Here is a 26,788-nt window from a genome sequence, read left to right as displayed (position 1 = left end):
ACCACACAGTAAATGTGAGTTGTGATTACCATGGCCGCCGAGTGCCTACTGTGCATCTGTCGTTCGTCTGTGCAAGGGAGAGCTGCCGAACCACAGCGGCAGGTGGAGAAAGGACACCACCCAGAGAGGGTTCAGGGAGGAGAGAAAGTAGAGAAAAACAGATGTTAAGAGCTTGGGCCAGGGATGTAGCTCAGTGGCGTAAGTGCCTGCCTGGCAAGAGCAAGGTCCTGAGTCTGTCCAGTTCCCAGTACCAAAAAAAAAAACAAAAGGAGGAGGGCTTGGAGACAGTTCATTCATTCAACAAACATTAGTTAGGACCTATTGTGCACTGGGCTGGGAGAGCAAGAGCCACGCTGGGGCGCTGTAAGGTGGGAGCCCCTTCTCTGTCGTGTTCCCGCCCTGCCGAGGGCAGTCTCAGTAGCCTAAAGAGGATGAGGGGGAGAAGTGGAGGCAGAGAGTCCGGGCGGGAGAAGAGGGGCGAGAACAGAGCACAACCCCAAGAGCCGCAGTGGGACGAGGTGGCTGGGGAGCGTGATGTGAGAGACAGGTGTGGGCAGGCTGTGGCAGTGGCGAAGTGGGCATCTGCCTTCACCCGCCCTCCTGGCCCTCGGAGGGAGCAGCCACTCACCCTGGTTCCACTGCCCAGGGCCCGATGGAGGTGCTGGGAACGGGGTCCTCCGCATCCCTGCTGGGGAAGACGTGCTCCACCAGACAGGGCACATGCCAGGACAGTTGCTAACCAGGGCATCCGCCAGCCCCATCTCACGGCCCCTGAGCTTGGACCTTGAGTGCTGCCCCTGCCAGGCCTGAGCCTGCCATACCTCAGTTCCCCCAGGGCCCCTCTGGTGCCCCCAACTGTGCCGGCTGAGGTGTGAGGACTTGGAGGGGCTGAGGGAAGGGACAGCAGACACTGAGCCCCCGGCACCCAACAAGGCCCTGGAGGGCCTGGGGACAGACAGAGGGGCAGGGACACTGGGGCACTCTGCCACCCTGGATTCGGTTTCCCCTCCGAGCCGGGTCATAGAGTGTCCAGGAGTGTGACTGACTGGGAGGCTGCGGTCCTTGGCATGTCCGTCTCGGCCCTTGCCCGTGCCCCCCACACCTGGGGCAGCCTCCTTGAGGTGGGGCTGCCCTGCCCTTCCTCAGCTTGGGCCTCAGTGTCAGCTCACCACGAGGCCCTCCTGGGCCACCCTTCTTCCACCCTCCCTCCACCCTCAGTGCCTCCGCCGGCTCCATTGTCTCTCCTGTGCCCGCTTTTCCTTGCTTCTGGTCTGACTCACTGAAGGTGCCATCTGAGTTGGAGCAGAATCTGGTCCAGCTCACCCAGGGCAACTCCATAGCCTAGCACAGTGAAGGCAAACTTCCCAGAGACCGAGTGTCCAGACTGCAACCCAGCGCTCACTTACTTAACCCAAAGTGCCAACAACGCAGCTAAACCTGAATACTGGGGTTTTAGCTTAGAGAAGACCATCGTTACCCCATGCTTGGCTGCTGGGGTGACTTGGCTTGCATGCTGACAAGAGGGCTCTGCATACCCGCTGTGGCATGCGTGCCATGGGTTTACCACAGCTGGCCGAGCACACAGTAGGTACCCAAGAAATACTCATGAGTGAATCTGACTTGGTGAATAAATAAAGGGGTGGCTCCTGGCCAGGCACGGACCGAGGGAATGGGGCCACCACAAAGGCAATCAGATCTGTGATCGGTGAGGGTTGAGGATAACTGGACATCCCCAGACTTTGGACACACAGAGGCCACCCAGAAAAGGGGCTGGTGTCCGAGTCTGGGTCAGTTTGGGGCACATTAGGGACAGTGGAGCCAGACCCAGGAAGGATCATGAACTGCACTTGCTCAGCAGGAGCAGGAGCCTGGAGAAGAGGTGACATGAGACTGTAGACTGGGGGAAGAAACTGGGACTCCCCACAGGGCCAGGGAGGGCTCAACGCCATAGGGCAGAGATCCGTGGGTGACAGACATCTGGTTTGCCAGACGCTACCCAAACCAAGTGCAGATGCCAGGCAAAGGCTTGAGTGTGGGCAGCATGGTGCAGCTGAGCAGCGCCCCTTAGGGGAGGATGGGTCCAAACGGGGCGAGGTGGGGGTCCCAGCTCCTGTCCCCAGCACAGTCAGGCAAAGAATTAAGGCCCATGCACAGTTCCCACAGGCTTCTCCCCACCCTCTACTCTCAGCAAGCCTTGAGGAGGAGAAAGGGTTAATGGCTCCAAGCTCCAAGAAAGCCAGGAGGTGCTCGGGAATACGGGTGACACCTGGAGAGGGAGTAGCTTGGATTTCTAGCAGCAGGAGAAGGTGGACAGGCGGATCAGTAGATGGATTGACAGATGGGAAAATGGGTGAAAATATGAGAGAATGAATGATTAAGCAGTGACTAAGCAAATGAATGAATGAGTGATTAAATGGATAGACAGCTGGATAAATTAATTGGTTAGGAAAGAAAGGAGGAAGAAAGGAAAGGAGAGGGGGAGAAAGAAGAAGGGAGGGAGGGGAAAGGAAGGGATACAAGCATTAGAAATATAATGAATGAATGATTTCTGAATGATTTTGATTTGATAGCTGAATGGTTGGATGAACAGACAGTGGGCAGGTTGGAGGACAGATGTACATTTAGATAAAGAAGTGGCAGATGAATGGAAGACAGGTTGTATGGGTGGACAGTTGGGAGAGATGACAGATGGACAGGTAAGTGGATAGATACGTGAGTCAGTGGAAGGTGATGGATGGACTGGCAAGGGGAGATACACGGGAACAGATAAGTAGATGGTGGCTGGATAGATCAACAGATATAAAAATAAAAGGATGATAATGAATAGAAGCAAAGCTGGTTGGATAGGTGAACAGACAAATGGATGGATGGGTAGGTGGGTGGTGGATGGAGAATGAGGTGAATGAAAATGCTGATGAATGAATGAAGAGATAGATGGGTAAATAGTTGTATAAAGGGATGGATGGATGGATGGATGGATGGATGGATGGATGGATGGATGAACAGGTGGACAGATGACGGATGAATTAGTGGATGGACGAATGGATGGATTACAGATGGATTTATGGATGGATTTGTGGATGTTCATCCACCAGTCCCATCCATAGAGGACAGATGGACAGATCCAAGTCAGAGGAGGAGACCCTGACCAGGCAGGCAGCAGTACTCACTCTATGACCTTCCTTCTCCACCGCTTGTTGTCACTGGGATGGTGACGATAGGTGCCGTAGTCAAAGAGTGAGTCCATGGGTGCTTTCTTGGGCCCAGGCACCACCGAGGACTCATACAGGGTGGACTCAAGCAGGTCGATGGGGTTGGGCACCCCCTTGCGGAAGGCACCCTGGAACTTCATGCGCAAGTTGGGGCGCCCATCGCCCTGGCTGGCGGGGCGACCAGCATCAGCCGGTGAGGGTGAAGAGGAGCCATCCTCCCCCTCAAACAGATTGGCCAGTGAAGAGAGAGGGAAGGCTTCCCCGCCAGCAGTGCCACTGTCATCCCCGGGGGGCTCCGCCAGCTCCCCAGGCCCCGCACGGGGGCTGTCACCAGGATCGGCCATGCTGCCTCTGGGTCCGTCTGCACCACTCAGCCTGCAGGGGAAGAGCGGAGTCAGGCAGAGCCGGGCCAGTGTGGGGGCTCCAGGAAGCCCCCTCCCACGTGAGCAAACAGCACTGCCACCAGCTGCTTCAAAGCCACCGTTGTAATGACAGGGGTTGGAGTGGCCACTCCCAGATGTGGTCGGCAGCCAGCCCCGGGCGGGAACTGCAACAGGGGCCTCTTTTAGGAATCTGAAGACACAGGTCTGCCTCGGGCCAGCTACCGTGAGCACCGTGGAGGAGGATGAAGGACCTCAGAGTCATACTGGGGCCTCCAAGTCACACCGGGACCCCAGACCCTCCTGCTGACCCATCGAGCCAGCTCCAGAGCCCGGTTCAAAGCCACGTGCCACACTTAGCCTCTGTAGCACATTAAGCAAGTTGGCCTTTCATCCCCTATGAAAGGAGGGTGTCTAAGCCTCGCGGGTGAGTTAGCAGAGATCGCCCAGGCCCAGGCCAGTGCAGGGCCTGCCGCAGAGGAGGTAAAGCACTGAGCCTCAGCGGGTGCCCAGAAAACCCACATGAACCTACATGTGCACCAGTAGCCTTTGACCTGCCCCATCATCATGATCCCCGTCCCACAGAGCTGGACATGGAGGCTTCCATTCTTCAGATGACCTCCCTGGTACACAGCTCTGAGTTGACTCCCCAGCCCTGGCCCTTCCCTCTCTGCCTGGGTGGTTCCTGCCCACCTGGGTTCCCAGCTCAACTGTCTCCTCCCCCGGAAGCCCCGCCTGGCCCTCCCACCCCTGCTGTCAGCCTCCATCCCCACTAGCAGTTCATCCCAGGCTGTGTGCATCCGGGCCACAGGGAGCCATCTCTCTTGTTCAGTCCTGAGACCCCACGGGAACCAAGAGCTCTAAGACAAAGGTGTCATTTGCTCCCGGTTCTCAGAGGAGGAAACTGAGGCCTTGGGAGGGGCAGACACACAGCCCGAAGGGACAGATCTGTCTGGCTCCTGCACCCAACGCTCAGCCAGGAGCAAGGGCAGAGAAGGGGCAGGACAGCTGGCTGCGGGCCTCCTGCCCTTGGCAGCATGCTGTGGGCCAGGTGGGGCTGGGCACTGGGCACTGAGGGCCAATTTCCTGGAACTCTTTCCATCCCACTCAGGAGCCAGGGACATTCTGAAAAGCCCTCACTTATGGGGCCCCCGACCAACACATACACATATGGGGACAAACAAGCTGGTTCCCACCTGGCTTGCTCTGTAGCTGCTATGAGGGAAGACCTGGGCCAAAGAGGTGGGATATAGCCAGATACATGGAGGGTCAGAGTGCTTGCCAGACACCAGCAGGGAGACAGCAGCCTGCCTGGGAGTCATTTGGGCTCCAGTTCTATCCCAGCTCTACTAATGATACATAGTGTGTCCTTGGGCCCAGTCACTTGCACTCCTGGGCCTCAGTTTCCACCTCTGTAAAATGGGCACAATGGTAGTAGCTTCTCCAAGAGTCCCAGGCAGTGGTAATAAGATCAGCCATATCCAGTGGTACGCCTGGGTTAAACTGGGAGCTGTCAGTTATTATCACCAAAAGAGGAAGGAAGGGTCAGGAGTGCAGGTCTGAGGTCAGACAGACCCAGGTAATGGGCCTGGTAATGAGCCACTGTGTGACCTTGAGTGATTCACTTCCTCTCTTGGGCCCTTGGTTTGCCCACTATAACACCAGGGTGCCCAGGCCTCCTCCTAAGTCCCCAGGCATGCGAAGCACCCACTCTGCGGGAATACCCAGTGGGAGTCCTGCAGGCATCAGCTCCTGTCCCCTTGCAGGGTGACAGTCCTGGCCCCATCCGAGTTCTCAGGCCCTTGTGGCCACTGCACGACTCTGGTCCTTGCCCTCCAGGAGTGGGGGTGGTCATGTTGAGGCGGTGAGGGGGGTCTTGGGGCCCAGGCACAGAGGGGGTGGGTTTAGACTCTCCCAGCCACAGCCTGTCCGCCTCACTGGGGACCCTGAGGCCAGGCCTGTCCCCTCTGCAGTTAACACTTTCCTAGTCCCTGTACCCTCACCCGGCTCCCCATGTGGGCCTTAATGGAAAGCCCAGGCCCCAGGAGGAAGCTCCCAAGGCCAGAGACAGCTGGGGGGGGGTCCACACCTGCCCCCCACCCCCATGGAGCCCCAGCCTGGACAGCATCCAGGAGTTCTGCAGTCAGCCAGGCTGGGGTTCAAATCCCTCTCGGTCTCACTTGCTGGCCTGCAACCTTGGCAGGTTACACAGCGACCATGATTAGCGTTTGGGTTATGATGAAATAATACTCACAAAATAAACCACGTTGTCCTGTGATCAGGTAGCGCTTACTGTGCCAGGTCCCTGCCTCAGGGCCTGCATGGCCAGTCCCACCCAGTCCTCCTGCAACTCTAGACCAAGGCACTGGGCAGTGTCTGCTGACATGCTTGGTGGTCGAGGCTGTGTGAAAGTGAGGGCCCCTGGCATCTAGTGGGGCAAGGCCCGGGATGCCACAGAATACCCCACAATATACAGGAAGGTACCACACTGTAAGGAGACCCACGCCTGAGCCAGGGCTGAGGCGAGAAACCCTGCCCTGCAGGTAGGTTCTGCAGTCATTCTCCTTTCACAGATGAAGTCTCTGAGGCACAGAGAGGCTAAAGTGACTTGCCTGAGGCCACACAGCAGGTAGACAACAGAGCCAGGATTAGAATCCAGGCAGCCAGCTGCAGAGCCCAGCGTACCCAACGCCTTAGTCTCCTGGGCATGGCCTGGTATCTGGTACCGCGCGAGCCCTTCCCCTTCCCGTATCTCACTCACAGCTCGCAACCACCCTGGGAGGGAAGGATTATGATCATCCCACTCTAATCTCTGAGCCTCAGTTTCTCTGCCTGTGAAACAGGTTGCAATAGCCCCTACTTAGTAAAGCTTTTGTGACATTGAAAGGGAAATTAAAATTTTAAATGAAAGCCTGCCAAGAAAGCCTGCCATAACCAAATGGATGTTCAGACAGACCTGGTAATAGGACACTTCTCCCTTTCTGTAACCCTTGCTTGCTTAACGGAAGGCCTTGCAATGTAACTTGAAATGTTTAAACCCCCTTGACAACCTATGCTGTCACCCAGCCTTCCAGTCATAATGCACTAAATATGCCTCTGTACCTCCCCCTTGCTCTCCCCATGAAAGCCGCAGTACCCTGCTGGGCAGGGCTCTGACTCCAGGAGAGATCCCAGTGAGGCCTGCCAGTGTAACAAACTGCCTCTTAAACCTTCTCAGTGCCGTTTCTTCCTGTGTCTGGTCTGTCTGCCATGACAACTGAGGCAGGTCCAGTGTCCCGTGAGTGACTGTTAACACTTGACAGATGTTGCTTTTTGTCATATTTTATCATCTGTGTTCTGATCGCTTCTGATCTGTCGCTTGCCCCCTCCCCACCCGACAGGTTGCAGTGCTACACCCTGGCGTTCCACAGGCCATGCTAAAGTCCACCAGGCCCCTCCCCAGCCTCTTCACTGATCCCCCAGGAGCCTGGTGAGCAAAGCTAGGGTACTCCTCCCATTTCACAGCCAAGGAAACTGAGGCTGGGACCGCTGGGGAGCAAATGACGTTGGAAAGGTCTCTGAACGCCTAACCCTGGGCTCCTTCCACCCACCCCAAACAGTATCTGTGTCCTCACATGTACATACGTGCATACACACATGTGCCCTTGCCTGCAGTCAGCCCTGCCGCTGTGTGGCAGCTCCCTCCCCTAACGCTGCCCTGTTCTCTGTGGTTGGGGACAAGAGTTCACTCCCTGTTCTAATTTGCCCTGAAGCCTGTGATTACGCATTCCAAACCCAGGCCAGCCCTGGGGAGTGGAAGGGAGTGGAGGGGGCCAGGAGGAGAAGGCAGCCGGGGGCTGGGGCACAGCATCCCCTGTGTCGAGGGGTTTCCGTGTGTGTGTGTGTGTGTGTGTGTGTGTGTGTGTGTGTGTGTGTGTGCGCGCGCGTGCGCGCACATGTGCATGAATGCATGCCCTAGCGGACAGCCCCACAGGGCCCACACCAGGCCTGAGTATGCATATCCCACATCCCAGCATCTTTGCAACTGTGTGCATTTACAGCAGTGGTTTTCAGATGTGCTATTTCTAGTGTCCAAACCCTGGTTTAAAATATACACACGAGACTAGAGTCTGCACACAGATGTCAGCCAGGGCAGAGTGGGCAGAGGGAGGAAGTAGATCCCAGGGCCCGAGGAGCAGGATAGGGGCCCTTCATCTGTTCATTTAGTCAACAAAAGTGCCTTGCTGACCCACTGTGTGCCAAGCACTGTGCCAGTTATAAATGAAACTAGACGCCCCTCCCAGAGCCAACCCTGTGACACAAGCTGAATACACTGGACAAAGCAAGCCGCAGGCTGGGTGCTCAGAGCTGCGTACACCAGAGGAGCCTAGGAGTGGCCCAGTGAAGGGGTCAGAGGGTCCCAAGCAGGGCAGCAGGGCCCGCCACCAAGCCAGGGTCCCCAGTCCTTCCTCTCTGCCCCAAACAGGGCCCTCTGGCCTTTTGTGCCTGTGGCCGCCTGGGCCTGCAGGACAGAGAAGGAGTGGAGATTCTGATGCCCCATAGAGCAGGACGTCAGGTCCCAGCCCCACGGCTTAGGAGCTGGGTGAGTGTGAGCCGGTTACTTGGCCTCGCTGAACCTCCATTTCCTCGCCATCCCTGGGGATCTCAACAGGGTCGCTGTGAGACATCTAGGAGTTGAGCCAGTATCTGGCACAGAGTGAGCCCTCGATAAACAGCAAACCGCAGAGGAGGTGGCAGTCTCTCCAGGAATACTGGATCCAGGGGGAGGCAGCGGGTTCTGGTTCCAGCCCCCAGCCCTGCTGGGTGGGTGGAAGGAAGCCCATCCTCATGGCTACCGTGGCTTTGCCTGATCTCATGGAAACACTAGCACAACTCTGCCAAATCCCAACCTCCTGATTATGACCAAGGAAAGCTGCTTAAAAATGGGGGCAAGTTTGGGCGTGCAGAGCTGCTCTGCTCCAGGGGAGGGGATTCTGGGGAGCCAGATCCCTCCCTCCAGGATCAACTCCCCACAGGCATCTGTCTGTCAGGCACCACCTGTTTGCAAGGCACCCACGAGGCACGGTGAAAACTCCCAACCTGGGCAGGAAGGCCGATGGCTTCTCCCTCCAGCCTTTGCCTGGGCAGGCTTTTCCTGCACAGCCCGGCTCCCATTCCCTCACAGTGCTCGTGTGTGTGTGTGTGTGTGTGTGTGTGTGTGTGTGTGTGTGTGTGTGTGCGCGCGCACAGAGGGTGCTGGGGGTGGAACCCAGGGCCTCATGAATGCTAGGCAAGTGCTCTACCACCAAGCCACACCTCCCTTCCACAGTAAAACTTACATTCTTCTATTCATCATCCTCTTCCCTTCTAGAGTTTTAGTTCCATGAAATAAGGGCTATTTCATGTCCACCGTATTGCCACCACTTAGCATCACAGGGGGTCAGGATGGGGCAGCAATGAATATTTTCCTCAGACCACAAGAGCAGGAGGAGGCAGGCGTGGCGACACTTCTGTAATCCCAGCACTCTGGGAGTGTGAGTGAGGCAGGAGGGTCAGAGGTTTGAGCCCAGTCTGGGTGACTTTGCAAGACCCCATCTCAAAACAAAAAAGGAAAAAACAAAGGCCAAAAGGCCAAAGACACAGCTCAGTGTGAAGGGTCTGGAGCCAGCCCCCAGTGCTGAGGGGAAAAAAGCGGAAGGGTGAGGACCAGGAGAGCAGTGCTGATGCTGATGGGGTCAGGGAAAGGCGTGGGGGCGGGGGCGTCTGCTGGGGGCTGGGCACTTAGAGCACGATAAAAGGGCAGAGCCCATGGAGGACAAGGTCAGCGAGGTTTCTGGGCACACTGAGGCCGGGTACAGCCCGAGGTGCCAGAAGAGGCAGGAAGATGGGCGAGTGGGGGAGGAGCGGGCGGGTGCGGGGCAGGAGCCAGACCTAGAGCAGGGGCTTGGACTGCCAGGCAGACCCAGTGTGCTCCCTCTGCCTGTCCCCGGGCTCCTTGGCCGGTCTACGGGACGCCACTTCCTGCACTGCCCTCAGATAAACGTGACTGAGAGCCTGCCACCCGGCACCAGTCCCAGAGGGGCTGACGTGGGCGGGAAAGTCAGAGGAGACACGGACACCGGGGCGTGCTGGTGCTGGACAGAAAGTGCCAGTGCCGTGCCCGCCCCTCCTGCACCTGTCAGCGGAGGAAACCGAGGCTGGGCCGACGCGGCCTGGCTCCAGAGGAGGAACTGGGACTAGAACCTACGAGAGGGGCAACCCTGACCCAGACACCTGGCCTTTTGGGGCCTTAGTCTCCTCGTGGGTGGAAGAGGGACTCCGTAGCACCCGCCAAGGGCGTGGCCACTCACAGAGGAGGTGTACTGGGCCCGACGCCAGCTTGGAGCACATGTTTGATGATGAACGGCGTACAGTGATAAGTACTGGGCACAGTACCTCACAGGGCACTTCACAGGACAAACAGACCGAGGACCAAGGACGGTAAGACGGCCGGGGAAGGCAGAGCGGCTGGACCCAGGGCCTGAGGAAGACACAGCAGCCACCCGGAGCAGCGTCACCGGGAGCAGCCTGCTGGGCACTGAGCCCTTGGCCAGGCGAAGCCTGCCGCCTGCCCGGCTGCCCACGGCTCCCGGCCCCTGGCGGGCAGCAACGGGGGGCATCGCGCCACGCTGGGCGCCTTCCCCAGCCTGTATTTACCCAGTAGGTCTCAGCCCAGCCCGTTTCCTGTTTGCCGCACACTGGCCGCTTGTCCGGGGCAGACAGAGCCCCAGTGTCCTGCTGGGTCCCCTCCCCGTCCGGAGGGTGTCCCGCTCGGTGCTCACACCACCCAGGTGGGGCAGGTCTGGGGTGACTCACGGGCCCCGGAGAGCAAAGGGCCAGCATGGCCACGGCAGTCACGTGGGTATTCTGCAAACCGGGAGCACGGGGGGCTCGGGCAGGGCACTTGAACGGCCTTCTGAGCTCTCATGGGAGCCGAAACGGGCCGGTGCAGCTTGTGGTGCAGGGCATGCGCCGTGCAGACACAGAAGCCGCACGCTGTCGGGTTCCAGTGATACTCAGGGCCCCAGACAGGCAAGTCCCTGGAGACAAAAGCACAGTAGTATTGCTGCTCATGGGTATGGGGCTCCTTTCTGGGGAGATCAAAGTGTTCTGGAGTTAGAGAATAGCAATGTCCATACAAGTCTGAATACTCAACAAACTCCTGAGCCGTATGCTTTAAAAGGCCAGTTGCGTAGTATGTGAATTACTTCCAAAGAGCCTTTCTCAGCCGAGGGACCTTGGACAAGTCGCTTTCCTGCCCAGGGGTCGGCTTCCCTGTGGCATCGTGGGACGAGTGAGGATCGAACGCACACAAAGGTTCTCTCGGGAAGCTGCACATAGCGGGGGCCCAAGGGTAGGAAGCTGCTGCCCTCGGAGGCCCTGGGTCCTCCTCCCAGCTTCCTCCCATCCGAGCCTGGTCCTGGGATTCCACCCTCTCTGACAGCCCTGCTCAGAGTGAGACGCTGCTCAGCTCCATTCCTGGAAAAGAGAGGCCTGTACACCTGAGGGCCCCTCTTCTGCCTGGCCCAACCCCTCTCCTGGAGGACAGTCCCAGTCCCTGGAGAGGATGTTGAAGCTCAAAACATGGCCCAGGGGCTGGAGATGTAGTTCAGCAGCACAGGGCTTGCCTAGTATACACATGTGTACACACACACACACACATACACACACACACACACACACACACACACACACACACACGGAGGCCCAGCTGTGTTCTGCTCCCCATCTGCCACTTGCTGGGTGTGTGGCCTTGAGCAAGTCACTTCTCTCCTCTGGGCCTCAGTTTCTTTACCTGTAAAAGGGGGGTAATAATTACTGCCACTCAGGAAGGGTCAACCCACTTTTGCTCCATAATTATTTAATGTACTACACATTTGTGCTTTAATTAAAAAATGCAGTAATAGCTCTTAGCCCAAAGGGCTGTTGTGAGGCCTAAATGCCGTAACGCAAGTATTTAGTACGGTGCCTGGCACACAGTAAGTGCTCAGTAAACAGTAGCTGTTCTGTTATTGTTGCCAACCTTCCCAAATTTACATCGGGGGAAGACGAGGCCCAGAGAGGGCAGAGCAGGTTCCGGAATCCAGACTTCCCAGCTCCAAGGCCTGGGTTCAGGACCCCACCGAGACTTGGCCTCCTGAAAGGGTTTTTTCACTGCCCCATTCCAGCTCTTGCCATCTCTGGAAAGCTGTCAGGGTGACGAACGCGCATTCCCAGCTGGGAGACTAAGGCCCAGACAGCGCGGGACCGACACCCACCTGTGCACACGCCCTGCCCCCACCCCCATTCCTGTGTGCGGAAGTGCCCAGGATGCCCACACAGAGGAAGGAGCATCGCTCGGGAAGAAGAGGGCAGAGGGCCAGAAAGGGGGCCCGAGGCTGCAGAAACCCGGCGTAGGTCCTCACCGCCCAGTGGGCCTAACCTCCGGCCCGGGCCAACCACAGGCTTCAGTCTCTCCGGCTAACTGCTCAGAATCAGGCTGAGGCCAGTGCCCGAGACTTCACAGGGCGCCTTCCGTCTCAACCCAAGTCACAGCTCCAGAAGTTAGATGTCCCTGTCTCTGTGTCCAGGGACTTATATAAACCGAGTCACAGGACAAAAATAAGAAGGGGCTGACATTCACCCAGTAACTGCTGCGGGCTCAGTGAGCGCTTTCATGATTGTCTCCCGTGGGGGAGGGCGTGGCCAACACCCCCCACTTCACAGATGAGCAAACTGAGGCCCAGAGAGCCCGCTGAGGTCACAACTACCTGCTGTTGAACCCATCTGAGTTCTTCCCTGCTGGTCTACGAGGCTCCCCAAGGCCACCTTCTCAGTGCTGTGCCCCTTGGGACCACAGGGCAGGCTGGCACTGGAGTGAGGAGCGGGGTGCTGCACAGGGCCGGGCTCGGAGCATGAATCCGGGCTGTGTCCCCCTAACTGTGGCCCCAGGTGGATCTGCACCCCTGGAGCCCCCATTTCCACATCTCTAGAAGGGAGTTGATGGCAGTACCCACGGCGCTGGGCTGCTTGGTCGCTGTGAGCGTCAGCCTCCGAAGTGGCCTCCAAGCAGAAGGATGTGAGGGATGGAAGCCCCAGAGGGGTGCGGGGCTGTCTTCTGTTCTGGTCACTGCTGAGTCCCTAAGGCCTCAAATGGGACCTGGCACTTCATAGCTGCTCAAGACATTCACTGAGCAAATGAATCAATGGAAATGAAAGAAACCAAAAAAAAGCTTAGTCATGCCCCTCCCTCCAACACAGAGAGACCCTACCCAGAAACCCATGAGCTGACTTCCTCCCTCCCATCCTCCAGCAGACAGTTTGTTGAGCACCTACTACATGCAGAGCTCTCTGATCTGAGACCCAACATTCCCCATGAGGGCAGCTACCATGAGTCCATTTTGCTGATGAGAAAACTGAGGCTTGGCTTGAGACCACTGGGTCTCAGAATCAAGGTCTGTGTGTGAGAGGTTGTTTCTTCTGATGCATCTGCCTTCCTGGCCTGTCCTTTCCTTCCCCGCTTTCCTTCCTTCCTTTTCCCTACATACAGCAGGTCCCAGATCCCTATTCTGTGCCAAGGGAAAGCAAGAGTGAACCAGGCTGATGCCCCTGTCCCATGCTCACCTGCTGGGGCCTTCCCAGAACCTTGCGTCCCACCCCTGTCACACACAGGGTTGTCCCTGAAGGTGGTCAGCTTTCCTGGTCAATGTGGTAGAACCCAGGCCACCCCACCCACAGGGGAAAGCTGGCGCCCGGGGACACAGGGGCCCTTTGTGAGGCAGGGGAGGCGGTGAGTGAGCAGAAGGGCACCGTTACTCACTACCCAAAGAAAAATAAGAGTACTCCCGTGGGTTAATGGCCCGCCTGTCTGCGCCCACACCCCTGCCTCCTGCTGGGGCCTTTCCAACACCCTGAGCTCATCTGGAGCCCACAGCAAGGCTTCCTGTACGCCTGGCGTGGCCGCCTGTGATTCTCCCTTACCAATCAGGAAACATGCTCAGAGAGGTGGGGTCACCTCCTCCGAGTCACACAGCCCGCAGCAGCCAAGGCTGGGGACAGAAAGGGGAAGCTGATGGTCAGGAAAGGGCTCAGAGGGAGGAAGGAAGTCAGAGGCACAGTAAAAGCCAGGGGCCGATCCCTTCCTCATTCCTGCCTGGCCAGTTCAGGGACCCACGGGCTCCCAACACAGTGGGGTCCGGGCCAGGGCAGGAGTGGCAGCCGAAATAACCCAAATCACCCGCAAGCTGGCAAAACTGACCTGCAGCAAATCCTGGGTGGCAACCCCAGAAACAGAGAGGCCAGGCCATTTCCTGAGCTCACACAGCACAGCTGGGAGGTGAACCAAGGTGGGTCAGACTCCAAGAGCCATGAGTCCAAGATGGCTTTCTAGGCAGGAAGCTGAGCCGGCCAGTAGCTTTTCTGGGACCCAAGGGGACCAGAGTCACTTGAATATGTCTTCTGGGTCCGGCCCTGCCATGAGCCAGCTGGAAAACCATCTCCCGCTCTGAGACTCAGTTTCCTCCACTGTCCGGGGGTCTTGGCATCGCTGCCACGTCTGTGGGGTGAGGCCGCGGGACCACCGAAGTAATGAGGTAACAGCTGTTGGTTATAAGCTGAAGAATCTGTCTTGGGCTGGACACTGTCCACAGCCACCCAGCAAGGCAGATGCCCTCACTTCCCCATTGTACAGATAAGGAAACTGAGGCCCAAGGAGGAGGGGAACCCACTGGGAGCCAGGATTTGAACCCAGGGAGCTGGGCTCTGGCCCTAATGGTGAAGCATTACATTGGCAAAGTCAGAAATGTTGACAGTTCTTGGCACACGGGCAATACTCATAAATATTTCATGGCCGGAAAGGCATGCCCTTCGGTCCCAGTGCAAGTCTAGCTTTGCCCTGCCGTTCCCTGGCATGAAGGGGCCCTTGGAGAATGCCAGGAAACACCCCGGAGTGGGCTGGGGGACGGGGAGCGGCACAGCGTGAGGAGGGCCTGTGCTTTGGGACTCAGCTGTATGCCTTGGACCGTCCTTGGACAGATGAGGAAACTGAGGCTTGGACAGATCAAGTGACTTCCTCCAAACTTTCTGGATTAGGGGATGTCCCTTAAGGTCAGGCCTCGCCTGTCTGAACATTTTAGGATGTATGTTTTGTTTGCATTGCTAGGGATGGAACCTAGGCACTTTTATATGTCAGGGAAGGGCTCTACCACTGAGCTACACTCGTAGCACTTGCAATCGTCCTGCCTCAGCCTTCTGAGTGATTCAAGTCCTCATTTCTGTGCTGCAGAGCATCTCTCTCCTGATTCTGAGCACCCCGGGAGGGTCCCAACAAGTACGGATAGGTCACCTCTGAGGTTATGGGCACAGGTTTGGAGTCAGGTAAATGGGATTCAGATCCCAGCTCTGCCCCTTCCCAGCTGAGAGACCCTAGGTAATTGACTTCACCTCCCTAGACCTCAGGTCTTCCCTCTGAAAAACTGGTACAATAATAGTTTTGTCCCCTAATGTCCTGAGAAGGCTTGGCTGTGTACCTGACACACAGTAAGTGCTCAATAAATTCTCGCTACCGTTATAATACAGTAACCGCTAGCACAACCCATGCCTGGCTACAGCCGAGAGGACCTTGTACCTAGAGTTAAAAGCAGCAGCCACAGGGCCCAGGACCACAACTATCTCAAGAGATCTGAATTAATCTTTAACAGAACTGAATTCCACTCCAAATCAGTAATGTGGAACATTCTAGAGGGCCCTGGGCATGAAATAAATGTTCTCTTGGCTCCCAGGACCCTGTCAGTGATGGGAAAAGAGGGGATTAGAGTGTTCTCCCCCAAAGTCAAATAGGGGAAAGAGACAGCAACTCAGGGCCTGTGAGAGGCCCCACTGTCCTAGGAATGCACGAAGAAGCTCAAAGGACTCTGGTCCTCTCAAAAGCATGTGTTCAGGGGGTGGGGTGGAGCTCAGCATCCAGCAATGGTAGCCTGAGCAAGGGTTCAATTCCCAGCACCAAAAAAAAAGTATTTGCTCAGTAGATGAACCATACGATTGATACTTACTGAGCACCTACCACCTCCCAGGACAGTGAGGCCAGGGCTTGTGGCCTCCTGCATCCCTCCTGAGCTCCCCTCTCAACTCCCTACCCCGGGATTTGGACGACTTCCCTAGCCCGGGCACCAGTGGGCCTGTCCAGTCTCCCCTGACCTTTCCCCGCTCCATCCAGAGGGAACTTTCCAGAGGGAACAGACCACACAGCCATGGCTCCCAGCCTGCGTTTGACTTAGTCCCCCGCCACCCTGATCCCTGATCCCCCACCGTCCACACCACACCCACTAGACACAAGGGATGATTTCTTTGCTCTGCAAACTCCAGCCCTTCCCACCTGGTGAGAGGTAAAAGTCAAGTTGCAGCGGGTGCCAGTGCCTCTACCTCAATGCCCTTTCCTCTAACTCTGCATTGTTCTTCAAGGCGCGGCGATTGCCAGCTTGACCTAATGCCCGCCCATCCCTCCCAGGCCTGCCCACCCTCCCAGGCCTGCCCACCCTCCCTATCGCTTCTCTTCTGGCTCCATCCATTCGGCAGCACACGCTTACCCAGCATCCACCCGCTGCGCAACCTTGCTAGGGGCCCACAGGCAGGTGGGGGCGCTGCCCACCTGGAGGCCACAGATGGGAGAAGGGCCATTGGGCCTCAGGGAGGGGCAGCCAGCCCTCTTCCATTCTCACCCTTGGGCTACAGCAAGGCTGCATCGCAGACCCAGGAGCTTTGAAGAGAGACTCTTGGGGCTGGGGAGGTGGCTGAGGCCTGGCTCACACCAGCTGAGGCCGGAGGAGCCCCCGGATGTAAGGTGCCTGGATTTCCTTGGGGAATTCCAGGCATCTTCACAGGGGCTCTCACGAAACACCTTCCCTCGGGCCTCCTGTGCCCTTACCATCCATTCCTTGGTAGACCCCCTTCCAAAGCGACCAGCCTTGGTTGCGGGAGTAAACCAGACTGAACCATGACAGCTGCTGGACATCTGGGCTTGGGAGCCCCTGCTCTCTCTGACACACACACACACACACACACACACACACACACAACAGTGGGAAAGGGGGTCCCCAGCCTTTCAAGTTCCCACCATTCTTCAAACAGAGCTACAAAACGGTCTTCTGCTAAGAACACATTTAGGGACCAACAAGCCCGAGCAAACTCACCGACTGAGCTCCTCAGGACAGCTCGGGCTGGACCCCACACCACAGGTGAGAGAACCCAGGCTCACACCCCTGCCCTGCCCCGAGCCAAAACGGTAAAGTGTGACTTCTCCAGGGGTTCTTAGTACCCCAGGACAAAGTTTGCACAGGACCTGCACTTAGAATTTCAGAGGTTCACAGCTCCCCCGCAAAAGACCCCTTCTTTTAGCTGCTGAGCCCAAAGAGCCACAAGACCGCGTCCTGCCCGTGACTTCCCGCGCTCCCTGGGCACGCACCCACACAGAGCGGGCTCAGGCACAGGCCACCTGGCCTGGTGGAGGAGCTCTGGGCCAGATGCCCCCGCTACACCCCGGCTGTGCCTCAGTTTCCTCCTCTGCAAGATGGGGAGGAGAGACAGAGGGGAAGGGGTGGACTGCCATCCGTGGCTCTGTGCTGGGCTTTCCAGGCAAGGGCGCACGGGAAGTCCCTCTGCCTGTCCCCAGAGACTACCTGCGCGGGAGTGGGGGTCAGGATTTCCCTGCCTCTCTGGGATGCAACTGAGAAGTGGCCTTTGAAAGTTCCACGCTCCCAATTCCCTCCAACTCGCGCACAGGCCAAGGGCAAACCTCGGCGCCCTCCCACCCGCATCCTTCTTCCGAGTCCCCCAAGGTATAGCGTCTTCCCAGGTAGGTTTCCGGACCCGGGCCTCAGGGACCCAGATCTGCACCCCCAATGGCCCACTCCACGGCTGATACAGCCCAGGCCCAGCGAGGTGATCCCCGGCCCAAGGGCATCCAGCGCGCGGCGGCCGCCAGCTGGACCCGCGCCTCCCGCCCTCACCTCCCGCGCGCCCCAGGCCGGGACTTTCCGGGGCGGAGCAGGCCAGGGCGTCCTCCCCAGGGGCGCGAAGGGTCCTCCGCGAGGCCGTCCCTCCGGGCCCGAGCCCACTCACCTCCGGGACGGCTGGGCGCCGGCGGCCGGGAGCGCGGCGCTTCCTGAATCCCGGCCGGCGCCCGCCCGCCCGCGTCCCTCCTCCCGGCTCGGGTTCCCGCGGCCGCGCCCCCGCCGGCACCACGCCCACAGCCCGCCACCCAGCACCCGACCGCCCGCTTTTGTGGGGCTGGAACAGGGTCTCGGTTTCCTCACCTGAAGAATGGGTCTCCTGATGCTCGGATAGAAGGGCAGGTGTTTGCTGCAGCGCGCTCTGGTTGGCGCGCTGCGTACGACATGGTGTTTCTGGCTTCATGATCTTGGGCCCTCCGGGACTGGTAATGGACCTCCTGGCCGGTTCCAACGCAGAAGGCGCATCCATTCACTCATCCATCCATCCATTCATTCACTCATTCATCCACTCAGCAGACGCCACTCAGATTGGTCCGCAGTACCTCCCTGGTGTCAGGCGCTCCCGGCCTAACAGTGGCAGCACCTGTTTCAGGGACAGTCCCACAGAGAGAACCTGCGAGTTTGTCCCCGTCCCCTCTCTGGGGGCAGGGCTTAGCTTAGAGCCTGGCGCGCACAGAGCAGGAGAGCAGAGCCTCTTTTTCTATTGGGTGGCAAAGTTGAGTCCAACACGCAGCCCCATCTTCTACCCAGCCCTGGGTCCACTCGGCGCCTCGGGATCGGCAGCTCGCTCCCACCAAAGCTCGTTGGAGACCCCACTTGAAAAGGTCCTGCGCTCTAGAGGCGGACTCGGGGCACAAATGTAGCGCTGTGACTCAGCAGTCAACTGCCCCAGGCGAGACCCCTCAGCTCGGTGCCTCAGTGTCCCCAGTTGCCGGTGCGGTATGCAAACCACAGTGAGTATGCTGGGAGACTGGGCCTGGGCAGGGGTTGGGGGACATGGGTCATCTTACTTCATTAATTTGAGTTGACTCCAATTGACAAGATGGTAAGACGGGTCCTTCCGTTCTGGCTTGCAAATAGCAGTATCCGCTGCCAAGGGAAGTTTTAGAATTGTTGGAAAGAAAGGAGGCAAGGGTGGGAAAAAAAAAAAAAAAAAACTGAACACAAATGTTCAAAGTCCCAGTGTAAAACGTTTACAAAGAAACAAACTTTCCTAATTAACTCACTGATATGCCTGGACATGGTGACACAAGCCCGCAATCCCAGGTATTTGGGGGAAGGCTGAGGCAGGAGCATAGTACACTGAAGACCAGCTTGGGCAATTTAGTGAAACCCTGTCTCAAAAATAAAAATTTTATTTATTTATTTATTTATTTATTTATTTTTGGTTTTTTTTTTCCAGTACCAGGAATCGAACTTACGACCTTGCACTTGCCGGGCAGGCACTGTGCCCCTGAGCTAAATCCCCAGCACCCTCAAAACTAAAAATTTTAAAACGTTTAAAAAATGTTAAAAGGTCTGGGCTGGTAGCTCAGTGGTAGAGTTCCCTTGAGTTCAACCCCCAGGATGGCAAAAAAACTGATCCCGGCTGGGGGAAGGAGAGATCGCAAACCAGTCTCCAGGCTTTGAGGTAGGGATTGCTGGGCCCACCCTACAGATGGGAACCGAGGCTTGCAGAGGCCAGTGGGCCGGAGCTGCTGTCTCTCTGGGGCCGGGTGGGGAAGGAAGGAGGGAGCTTTTCCCTGTGGGTGGCCCCAGCCTCCAGCAGTGCAAGCAGCTCTCTGGCAGCGGTGAGGAATGTACACAGCCCCTTGCACCTCCCTGATGGAAAGCCTGTTTGCTGGGGACTGGGCCCCAGCGGGGGGAACGGGGTGCAGGTTGGAGCCAGGGCGAGGGCCATGGTGAGTCCTGTTCTCCAGGATGGGGCGGGGGCACCAGCATCACTGACCCAACCCTCTCTTCACAGATGGAGCCCCCTAGGCAGGGAAGCGCCCACCTTGGCTTAGGATGTTGGCAGTTGGTCTCTGCTCCGGACAACCGGCTTTCAACCCTCTGCTGCCACTGATTAAGTGAGACTGCGGGCAAGAACCTCACTCAGTGCCTCAGTTTGCTCCTCTGAAAAGTGGATGTTCGTCCCTCTGAGGCAGCAAACATAGCTGCCAGGTCTGCCTTGTTCCAGGCTACAGGACTAGCACATGGCACTTAGTAGGTGCTAGTGGCTGGAGCTGTGGGGAGGGGAGAATGGGGAGTTCTTGTTTATTGGGCAGAGAATTTCAGTTTTACAAGATGAAAACAGCCGGGCGTGGTGCCTCACGCCTGTAATCCCAGCACTCCGGAGGCTGAGGCAGGAGGATCCTTGTGAGTTCAAGGCCAGCCTGGGCTACAAAGTGAACTCAAGGCCAGCCTGAACCAACAGCGAGAGCCTGTCTCAAATAGAAAAAAAAGAAAGAAAAAAGATGAAAAGAGTCCTGGAAGGGGCTGGGGATTTAGCTCAGCGGCACAGCGCCTGCGTGGCAAGCGCAAGGTCATGAGTTCGATTCCTAGTACCAGAAAAAAAACAAAAAATTGAAAAGAGTCCTGGAGATGGCAGTGTTGACAGTCACACAACAGTATGAATGCTCTTAATGCCACCGAAAAGCAGTTAAGATGGGCTGGGGCCATGGCTCAGGGGTAGAGCACTTGCAGAGCATGCACAAGCCCCTGAGTTTGGTCCCCAGCACCATGTAAACAAAACAAACCAACAAAACCTTAAGATGGTAAATTCTTCTTTCAGTATCCGAGAGCTGCTCACCAAGTTACAGCTTCACCTCTTAACACACTTTTTTCCCCAGCCCTTTTTATTTTCGTTCATTTGGAGACAGGCTCTCACTGAGTTACTAAATTGCCCAGTCTGGGCTTGAACTTGTGATTCTCCTGCCTCAGCCTCCCAGAGTGCTGGGATAGATTACCGGTGTACCCACCAGGCCCAGCATTAAACTGTTCTTTTTATATTACCACAGTAACAAGATAGGGTGGGGGGAACTGGGTTAATTGAAAGCAAGAAGATCTGCCCCGGCTGAGGGGCCAAGTAGGAAAAGCAAGTGAGGCCTGGAGTTCAGGGCACCCAGCAAATACGAGCTGGTGTCACTCAGCATGCAGGACCACTGATAGGACTGACCGCTATTATTTTCCTGGTAAAAGTTCCCAGCCCTGGGAGGGCAAGAGGCTCTTGGCAGACAGGAAGCACTTTTCTTTTAGGGAAGGAAGGACTTCAAGGCCCTTGGTGGCCGGGACTCACATGCAGGCGCAAGTGGGGCCCAGCCCTGAACTCCACGCAGCAACAGGACTTGGCCGGGTGGGCCCCTTCTCCTAAGGGCGGTTCTTGGGTAGCAGCAGGAGGCTGCACTCACTGATCACCTCCTGTGCGCGCGGCCCGGTGCCAGGGGCTGGGGAGAGATCAGTGAGCCCGCCGGCCAGGGTCTGGGGGATCTGTACCCAGGACACCCAGTTATAAAAACGCGACGTGTGGACCTCGCTTCATGGTTAGCGCAGCCCAGCCCTGAGTTGCTGCAGGCCCAGGCCACCTGCTGACACCATTTTATGGAAAAGGACACTGAGGGGCCACCTGTCCAAGAGCCACCGCAGGGAGGATTTGAAGCCGAGCCCAGCTGGCCCTCCAGGGTAGCCCGGGCAGAGTAAAGAGGGTGGACGAGGCTGTGGAGAGGGTGGAAGCCTCCTGTGTGCTGCCAGAAGGCGAGGCGGAGCAGCTACTGCGAAGAACGCCGGGCAGTTCCTCAGAATGTCAAACACGGAGTGACTGTGTGACCCAGCAGCTCCACGCGGGGAACAGAGCCAGGAGGACTGCAAGCCCGCATCCACCCACGGGAACCTCTGTCATACGGGAACTTCTGTCATGCCAGGCGTGGTGGCACACGCCTGTAACCCCAGCATTTAGGGAAGTTGAGACAGGAGGATGGCAAGTTCCAGTTCCATCTGGGCAATTTAGTCAGATCTTATCTCAAAATGTAAAAATAAAAGGGCTGGCGGGGATGTCCCTAGGTGATATAATCTAGTGGGGCCACCATGGCATATGTGATCTGTCATTGTTACCCAAAAAATTGTTATGCGGCACAGAATGTACTCGCAGGGTGACATGATGCTCCCGCCCCCCAAAACCAACGTCATATCCTCACACTGAGAGCTCCCAGGTTTGCCCAGTGTTGTCCCTTCCTTATGTAGCTCGGTATCATCCTTCCCGGCAATGCTGTGTGGTTGGCATTCATGCCCCCATTTTACAGATGAGAACTGCTGAGTCCAGAAGATGGCAAACATTGCTGTCAGAGCCCTGTCCTCCACACTCCCCAGGCAGAAGTTCTTTCTTTTCCTCCCCACATCCCCTGCTTCCTCCTGCCTTCTCTCTCTTCCAAGAATTGGTGTCCAGGTCTCTGGGGCCCAGGAGTGGTTCCTACTCCATCCTCCTCCCCACTGCTCTGAAGAGCTGGGGCTTCTCCTGCCCATTTTTCAGATGGACAAACTGAGGCTCCACAGTGAAAGCCCTTTGAGGAGGTAGCTGCCAGCAGCACAGTCAGGATTTGAACCCAGGATTACCTGGATTTTAGCTGCTATATACACCAACCACCTGACACTTGGATGGGTCAGAGAGAGGGGTGCTGGAGGCGTGGGGTCCTAATTGCCTTGTCTGCTTTCTCCAGTGAGTGCCACTGACAGGCTCCAGTCAGGAGAAGGAGAAACAGAGGGTTTGGGGAAAGGAAGGTGGTCCTCGGCCTAGCTGTATGCATTTATGCGGCACTTGCTGTGTGCCAGGAGCTGTGTACCCCTGTGCTCAGAACCCCTCCCAGCCGTCGGGGAGCACGCAGGCTGAGCAGGGCCTGGACACCTCGGTCTTCCTCTGGGAGCTTACCCCGCCCCCGGTGAACAGCGGGGTCCACCTGAGGTCGCATCCTCTGCCAGGGGGACGGGACACAAGCGGGTGAGGGACAAGAGGCTGGTTTGTATACCTCGGTCCTGCGAAGCGCTGGCCCTGCTCCCGGGGCCTGGAGCCCCACCCTGCCCAGTCCGGCTGTCAATGAGGCTTTTCTGGAATTCTCCCTGGGGCAGAAACCCGAGGCCAGGTGGGAGGAAGCCCTTCTCCTCAGGTGACCGTTGCCATGGGCACAGCCATCCTCCCTGGCCTGGCTTGGAGGCCGGCTGTGATTCCTTTCACCGGCCTGCGGGCCTGTGGGTGTGGCTGAGCACCAGCCGGCCAGGGTCACCTCAAAGATGACCTCCTGCAGGGTGGGGCGCCTGGGTCCTGGTCCCAGCCTCAGAGGACTTCAGGGCTCCCCAGCTGGGCTTCTGCATGGAGTTGTGAGGGGTGAACGCACCCTTTCTGGAGCAAGGCCTCTGACTTCCACAGAGGTGGGGACGTCTCCCAGCCTGGCCCCTGCCCACCCCACTCTCTCTGGCCAGGAAGAGGCGCAGACTGGTTTGGGTCAGGGGCAGGCACAGCCTCTTTTCTGAGTCACACAAGGGACCCCTGAGGTCCTGGCTGACAGTTTTTTTAAACTGAATTAGCTTTGCTACCTTCTACTCGCCAGGGCTAATCCCTTCTTCTGCCCTTAGGGCAAAAAGCAAACTCCTTCTAAGCTCTGCACCTCTGAATTTCAACCTCCCTGGCTCTGGGTCATGTTGGCCCCTCTGCCCTTCCATGCTGCTTACTCTCCTGCCTCAGGGCCTTTGCACTGGCTACTGCCAGCCTCCCTCCCTCCCTCCCTCTCTCTCTCTCTCTCTCTCTCTCTCTCTCTCTCTCTCTCTTTTACCTGCTCTTCCTTTGGCTCTCAGCTCAGCTGTCACCTCCTCAGAGAGCTCCTCCCTGCCCACCATCACCACCCTCAATCTAAATCAGCGCTGTACCATTACTGCCCATCCCTCGGCCCTCCTTGCTGTCCCTCTCCACCCGTTTCGCTCCCTCGATTTATCGTGCATCTCCCACGGTGGGCCTTGTGGGCTGGGGGCCTTGTGTGGCTTCTTGCAGGATGCTCTGAGCCTAGCTCAGGGCCCTGCACACAGCTCAGGACACTCAGCAAACGGGCTACAGGACTCTGTCTTCCAGACGGTCCTCCCAGATCAAGGGCTGGTAGGGTTAAGTATCCGCTGTCGGCTTCCAGGGCCCCTCAGGTGCTGTGCTAAGTGCTTTGCATGGATGCTCCCATTTGAGGCCATAGCAGATGATGATTTTCCTAGATTAGGTATACAAGCCAGGGGCTGCCTGCTGCATGAAGAGGTGTCCATGGTGGCTTGTCAGAGCTGGCTGCAGGGAGCAAGCTAGCCCTGAACTTTTAAAATGAGGAAACTGAGGCTGGGGATGGGGGAGAAGGGATTTACCCAGAGTCACACAGTAAATGTGGGCAGAGCAAGGGATAGCAGCCAGACTGCATGGCACTTCTGGGCTGTTTCTGATATACATTGACATGGGCAAATCTGTGTAACTTTGAGGGGATACTGGAGACTGAACTCAGGGCCTTTGCACTGAGCTACATCCCCAGCCCTTTTTTTATTTTTTGAGACAGGGTCTCACTAAGTTGCTGATTACCCTGGCAAGGCCTTGAACTTGCAAACCTCCTGCCTCAGCCTCCAAGTGCTGGGATTACAGGCGTGCATCACCACACCCGGCTGAACATTAGTGTATCTTTAAGAACAAGTAATGGCTAGGAAAGGTGGTGCTGGCCTGGAACCCCAGCTATTCTAGAGGCTTAGACAGGAGGATTAAAAGTTTGAGGCCAGCCTGAGCAATTTAAAAAAATTTTTTTTTTTTTTTTTTGGTATGGAACTCAGGGTCTTGAGCTTACCAGACAGTGCTGCATCCCCAGCCCTCAAAATTTAAAAAATAAAAAGGCTTGGGACGTGGCTCTTGCTTGGCATGCAGGAGACCCTGGGTTCAATCTCCAGTCACACACACAGACCAAGTGAGCTTAAGGGAGCATGCTGTGGCTTAATTACTGGAACTGCACTGGGGGCCAGGTTATCCCTTCAGAGTTGCCTGGCAGGTAGTAGCATCAAATAAATAAAATATTAATAAGAATGAGCTATTGAACATCTACACGTCAGGAACTTGACACACATCATTTTATGCAATCCTGAAAGTTGGAAATGTTCCAGTTCCATTTTACAGATTCAGACACTGAGGCCCAGCTGGGCGTGGTGGCGCACGCCTGTAATCCCAGCGGTCGGGAGGCTGAGGCAGGTGGATCGTTGAGAGTTTGGACCAGCCTGGGCTACAAAGTGAGTTCAAGGCCAGCCTGAACTGCACAGTGAGACCCTGTCTCAAAAAGACAAAAAACAAAAAAACAAAAAAACTGAGGCCCAGAGAGGTGAATTGACTTGCCTTGGATCACACAGCTGCAAAGTTACTGAGCCTGAGTTTGTATCCCCAAACCATTAGGTTGGTAGTGCTGATAAAGTGGCAATAGGCGCTTAGGTGACGGGGCAAGGACTGTCGCACAGAGGCTGGCCTGAAGTCAGGACTCCAAGTGCCCTTTGGAGAGATTTACGCCTTTGCGGAGCAGGCTGGAAGGGGAGCCCCAGCTCTGCTCCACCTCTCCGGGTGCGGGAGGTGCCGGCTGGCGGCGCAGGGAGCTCTGCAGTGCCGACAGCGCCACCTACCGGGCCTTGAGGAAGCTGGAGACTCTCAGTGCGCAGGCGCAGGAGCGGTGGGGCGCGCCAGGAACAGAGCAAGGCTGCAAAAAGGGAAGCGGCAGTCTGCAAAGCAGGCAAACCCATCCAGCAACCCCCGAAACCGGAGGGAGCGGTCGCTGCTCCGACCCTCTGTAACCTGCAACTGCGATAACCGCGTCACGGACCGATTACGCAGCTCAGCTCCTGCCTGGGCAGTTTCATTGGCACGGCGAGCTGGATCCGTTGTATGCCCCCAGCACGGAAAAAAAAAAAAAACAAAAAAGGCACGGCGAGCTGGATCCGTTGTATGCCCCCAGCACGGAAAAAAAAAAAAAACTGAGGCTCAGAGAGGCAAAGTGACTTGTCCAAGATGATTTCGCTAATGCATAGCAGGGCCAGGACCCCAATACTCCTTCACATCCCTGAGCGCGCGCACACACACAACACATACACCACCATGGCCGCACGGTTGCTGCTTTATTAACACAGCACAGGGGCTGGGGATTTAGCTCAGCGGCAAAGCGCCTGCCTGGCAAGCGCAAGGTCGTGAGTTCGGTTCCTGGTACCGGAGAAAAGCAACAACAAAAAAACCAAACAAACAAAAAAAAACCCACAGCACTGCTGTGCTTTACCAACACTGTAACGTTTCATTTAAGCCTAGCGGACACTCTGTGAGATAAACCCCAGCATGAACTCCATGTTACAGATAGGGAAACTGAGGCTCCGAAGGGTGGATTGAGCCTTGCTTGCTAGAACAGAGATACACTATAATGGGTCCGGGACAGTGCCCTACGGGCTGAGTTCTCATTGACGGAGACAAGAGAATCAGTCAGTCCTGGCCAACTTTGGGGCTAATTTGGCCCTCTGTGCAGTTATCAGATAACCTGGGAACACAGGGGCAGGAAGTGTGACTCACTTTCAACTAGCCCTGCAGCCAACAGCTGAGGGAAGATTTGGAGTCAGATAGGAAGTCCCAGTGCCCCCAGTCGGACTGGGTCATCCTGGGCGAGTCTGTTCCCCTAGGCGATGCCATAGCCCCGGGGCACTGTTCCCTCCTTTGATAGGTGCGTCTCGGAATGCCCACATCTTAGGTGGTGGTTAAATGATGTGTTAAAGCACGTTTGTTTGCAGAGCCTGGTATACAGCAGGTGCTCAATGTGGGCTCTCTCTTCCCTGCTCCAGGCAGCATCCCACTTCGACAAGGAAGCAATGGGAAGGCAAGGATGCTGATGAACTACTGGCCTTGTCTCTGGGACCAAAGCCCTAGAGATCCCAGCCCTGCCCCCAGCAGGGGGCAGCAGTGAGGAGGCTGCCCTGGGAAAAATTCCCCCTCCCAAGAAGAAAGTGCCCAACCGGCCTCATTGTATTGTATTAGAGATATAAAGAAAAGAAAGAGACAGTTATTGTAATTGCCAGCAAAATGTTGTATTTCTAGGAAACCCAAAGGGAAAACCCCTAGAAAGCAATTCGATCTTAGGAAGAACAGTAGCATCCACAGTATCAGTCATATTAGAAAATACGATGAAATCGGAGACGTGTA

The 26,788-nt window shown here is 56.7% G+C and overlaps 1 protein-coding gene across 3 annotated transcripts in view; it reads right to left on the bottom strand.

Annotated features, from left to right (window-relative positions):
- Trpv4 (transient receptor potential cation channel, subfamily V, member 4) overlaps positions 1-17,969 on the bottom strand; it is a 36,780-nt gene extending 18,811 nt beyond the window's left edge. Inside the window, exons 1-2 of one of the 3 annotated variants that reach the window (XM_013520488.1) lie at positions 17,899-17,969; positions 3,171-3,587 (exon numbers count right to left, since the gene is read on the bottom strand). In XM_013520488.1, coding sequence (XP_013375942.1) covers positions 3,171-3,556 — 386 coding nt within the window. In that variant the 5' untranslated portion in view covers positions 3,557-3,587; positions 17,899-17,969. Of the gene's footprint in view, positions 1-3,170; positions 3,588-17,704; positions 17,773-17,898 lie in introns of those variants that run through there. The other 2 variants (XM_005396446.2, XM_005396447.2) reach the window with 2 other exon arrangements.
- Between the last annotated feature and the right edge of the window lie 8,819 nt (positions 17,970-26,788).

The sequence above is a fragment of the Chinchilla lanigera genome, unplaced genomic scaffold, assembly GCF_000276665.1.
Source record: "Chinchilla lanigera isolate Chin_1 unplaced genomic scaffold, ChiLan1.0 scaffold00054, whole genome shotgun sequence".
NCBI lineage: Eukaryota > Metazoa > Chordata > Mammalia > Rodentia > Chinchillidae > Chinchilla > Chinchilla lanigera.
This window is presented reverse-complemented; position numbering and strand designations above follow the sequence as displayed.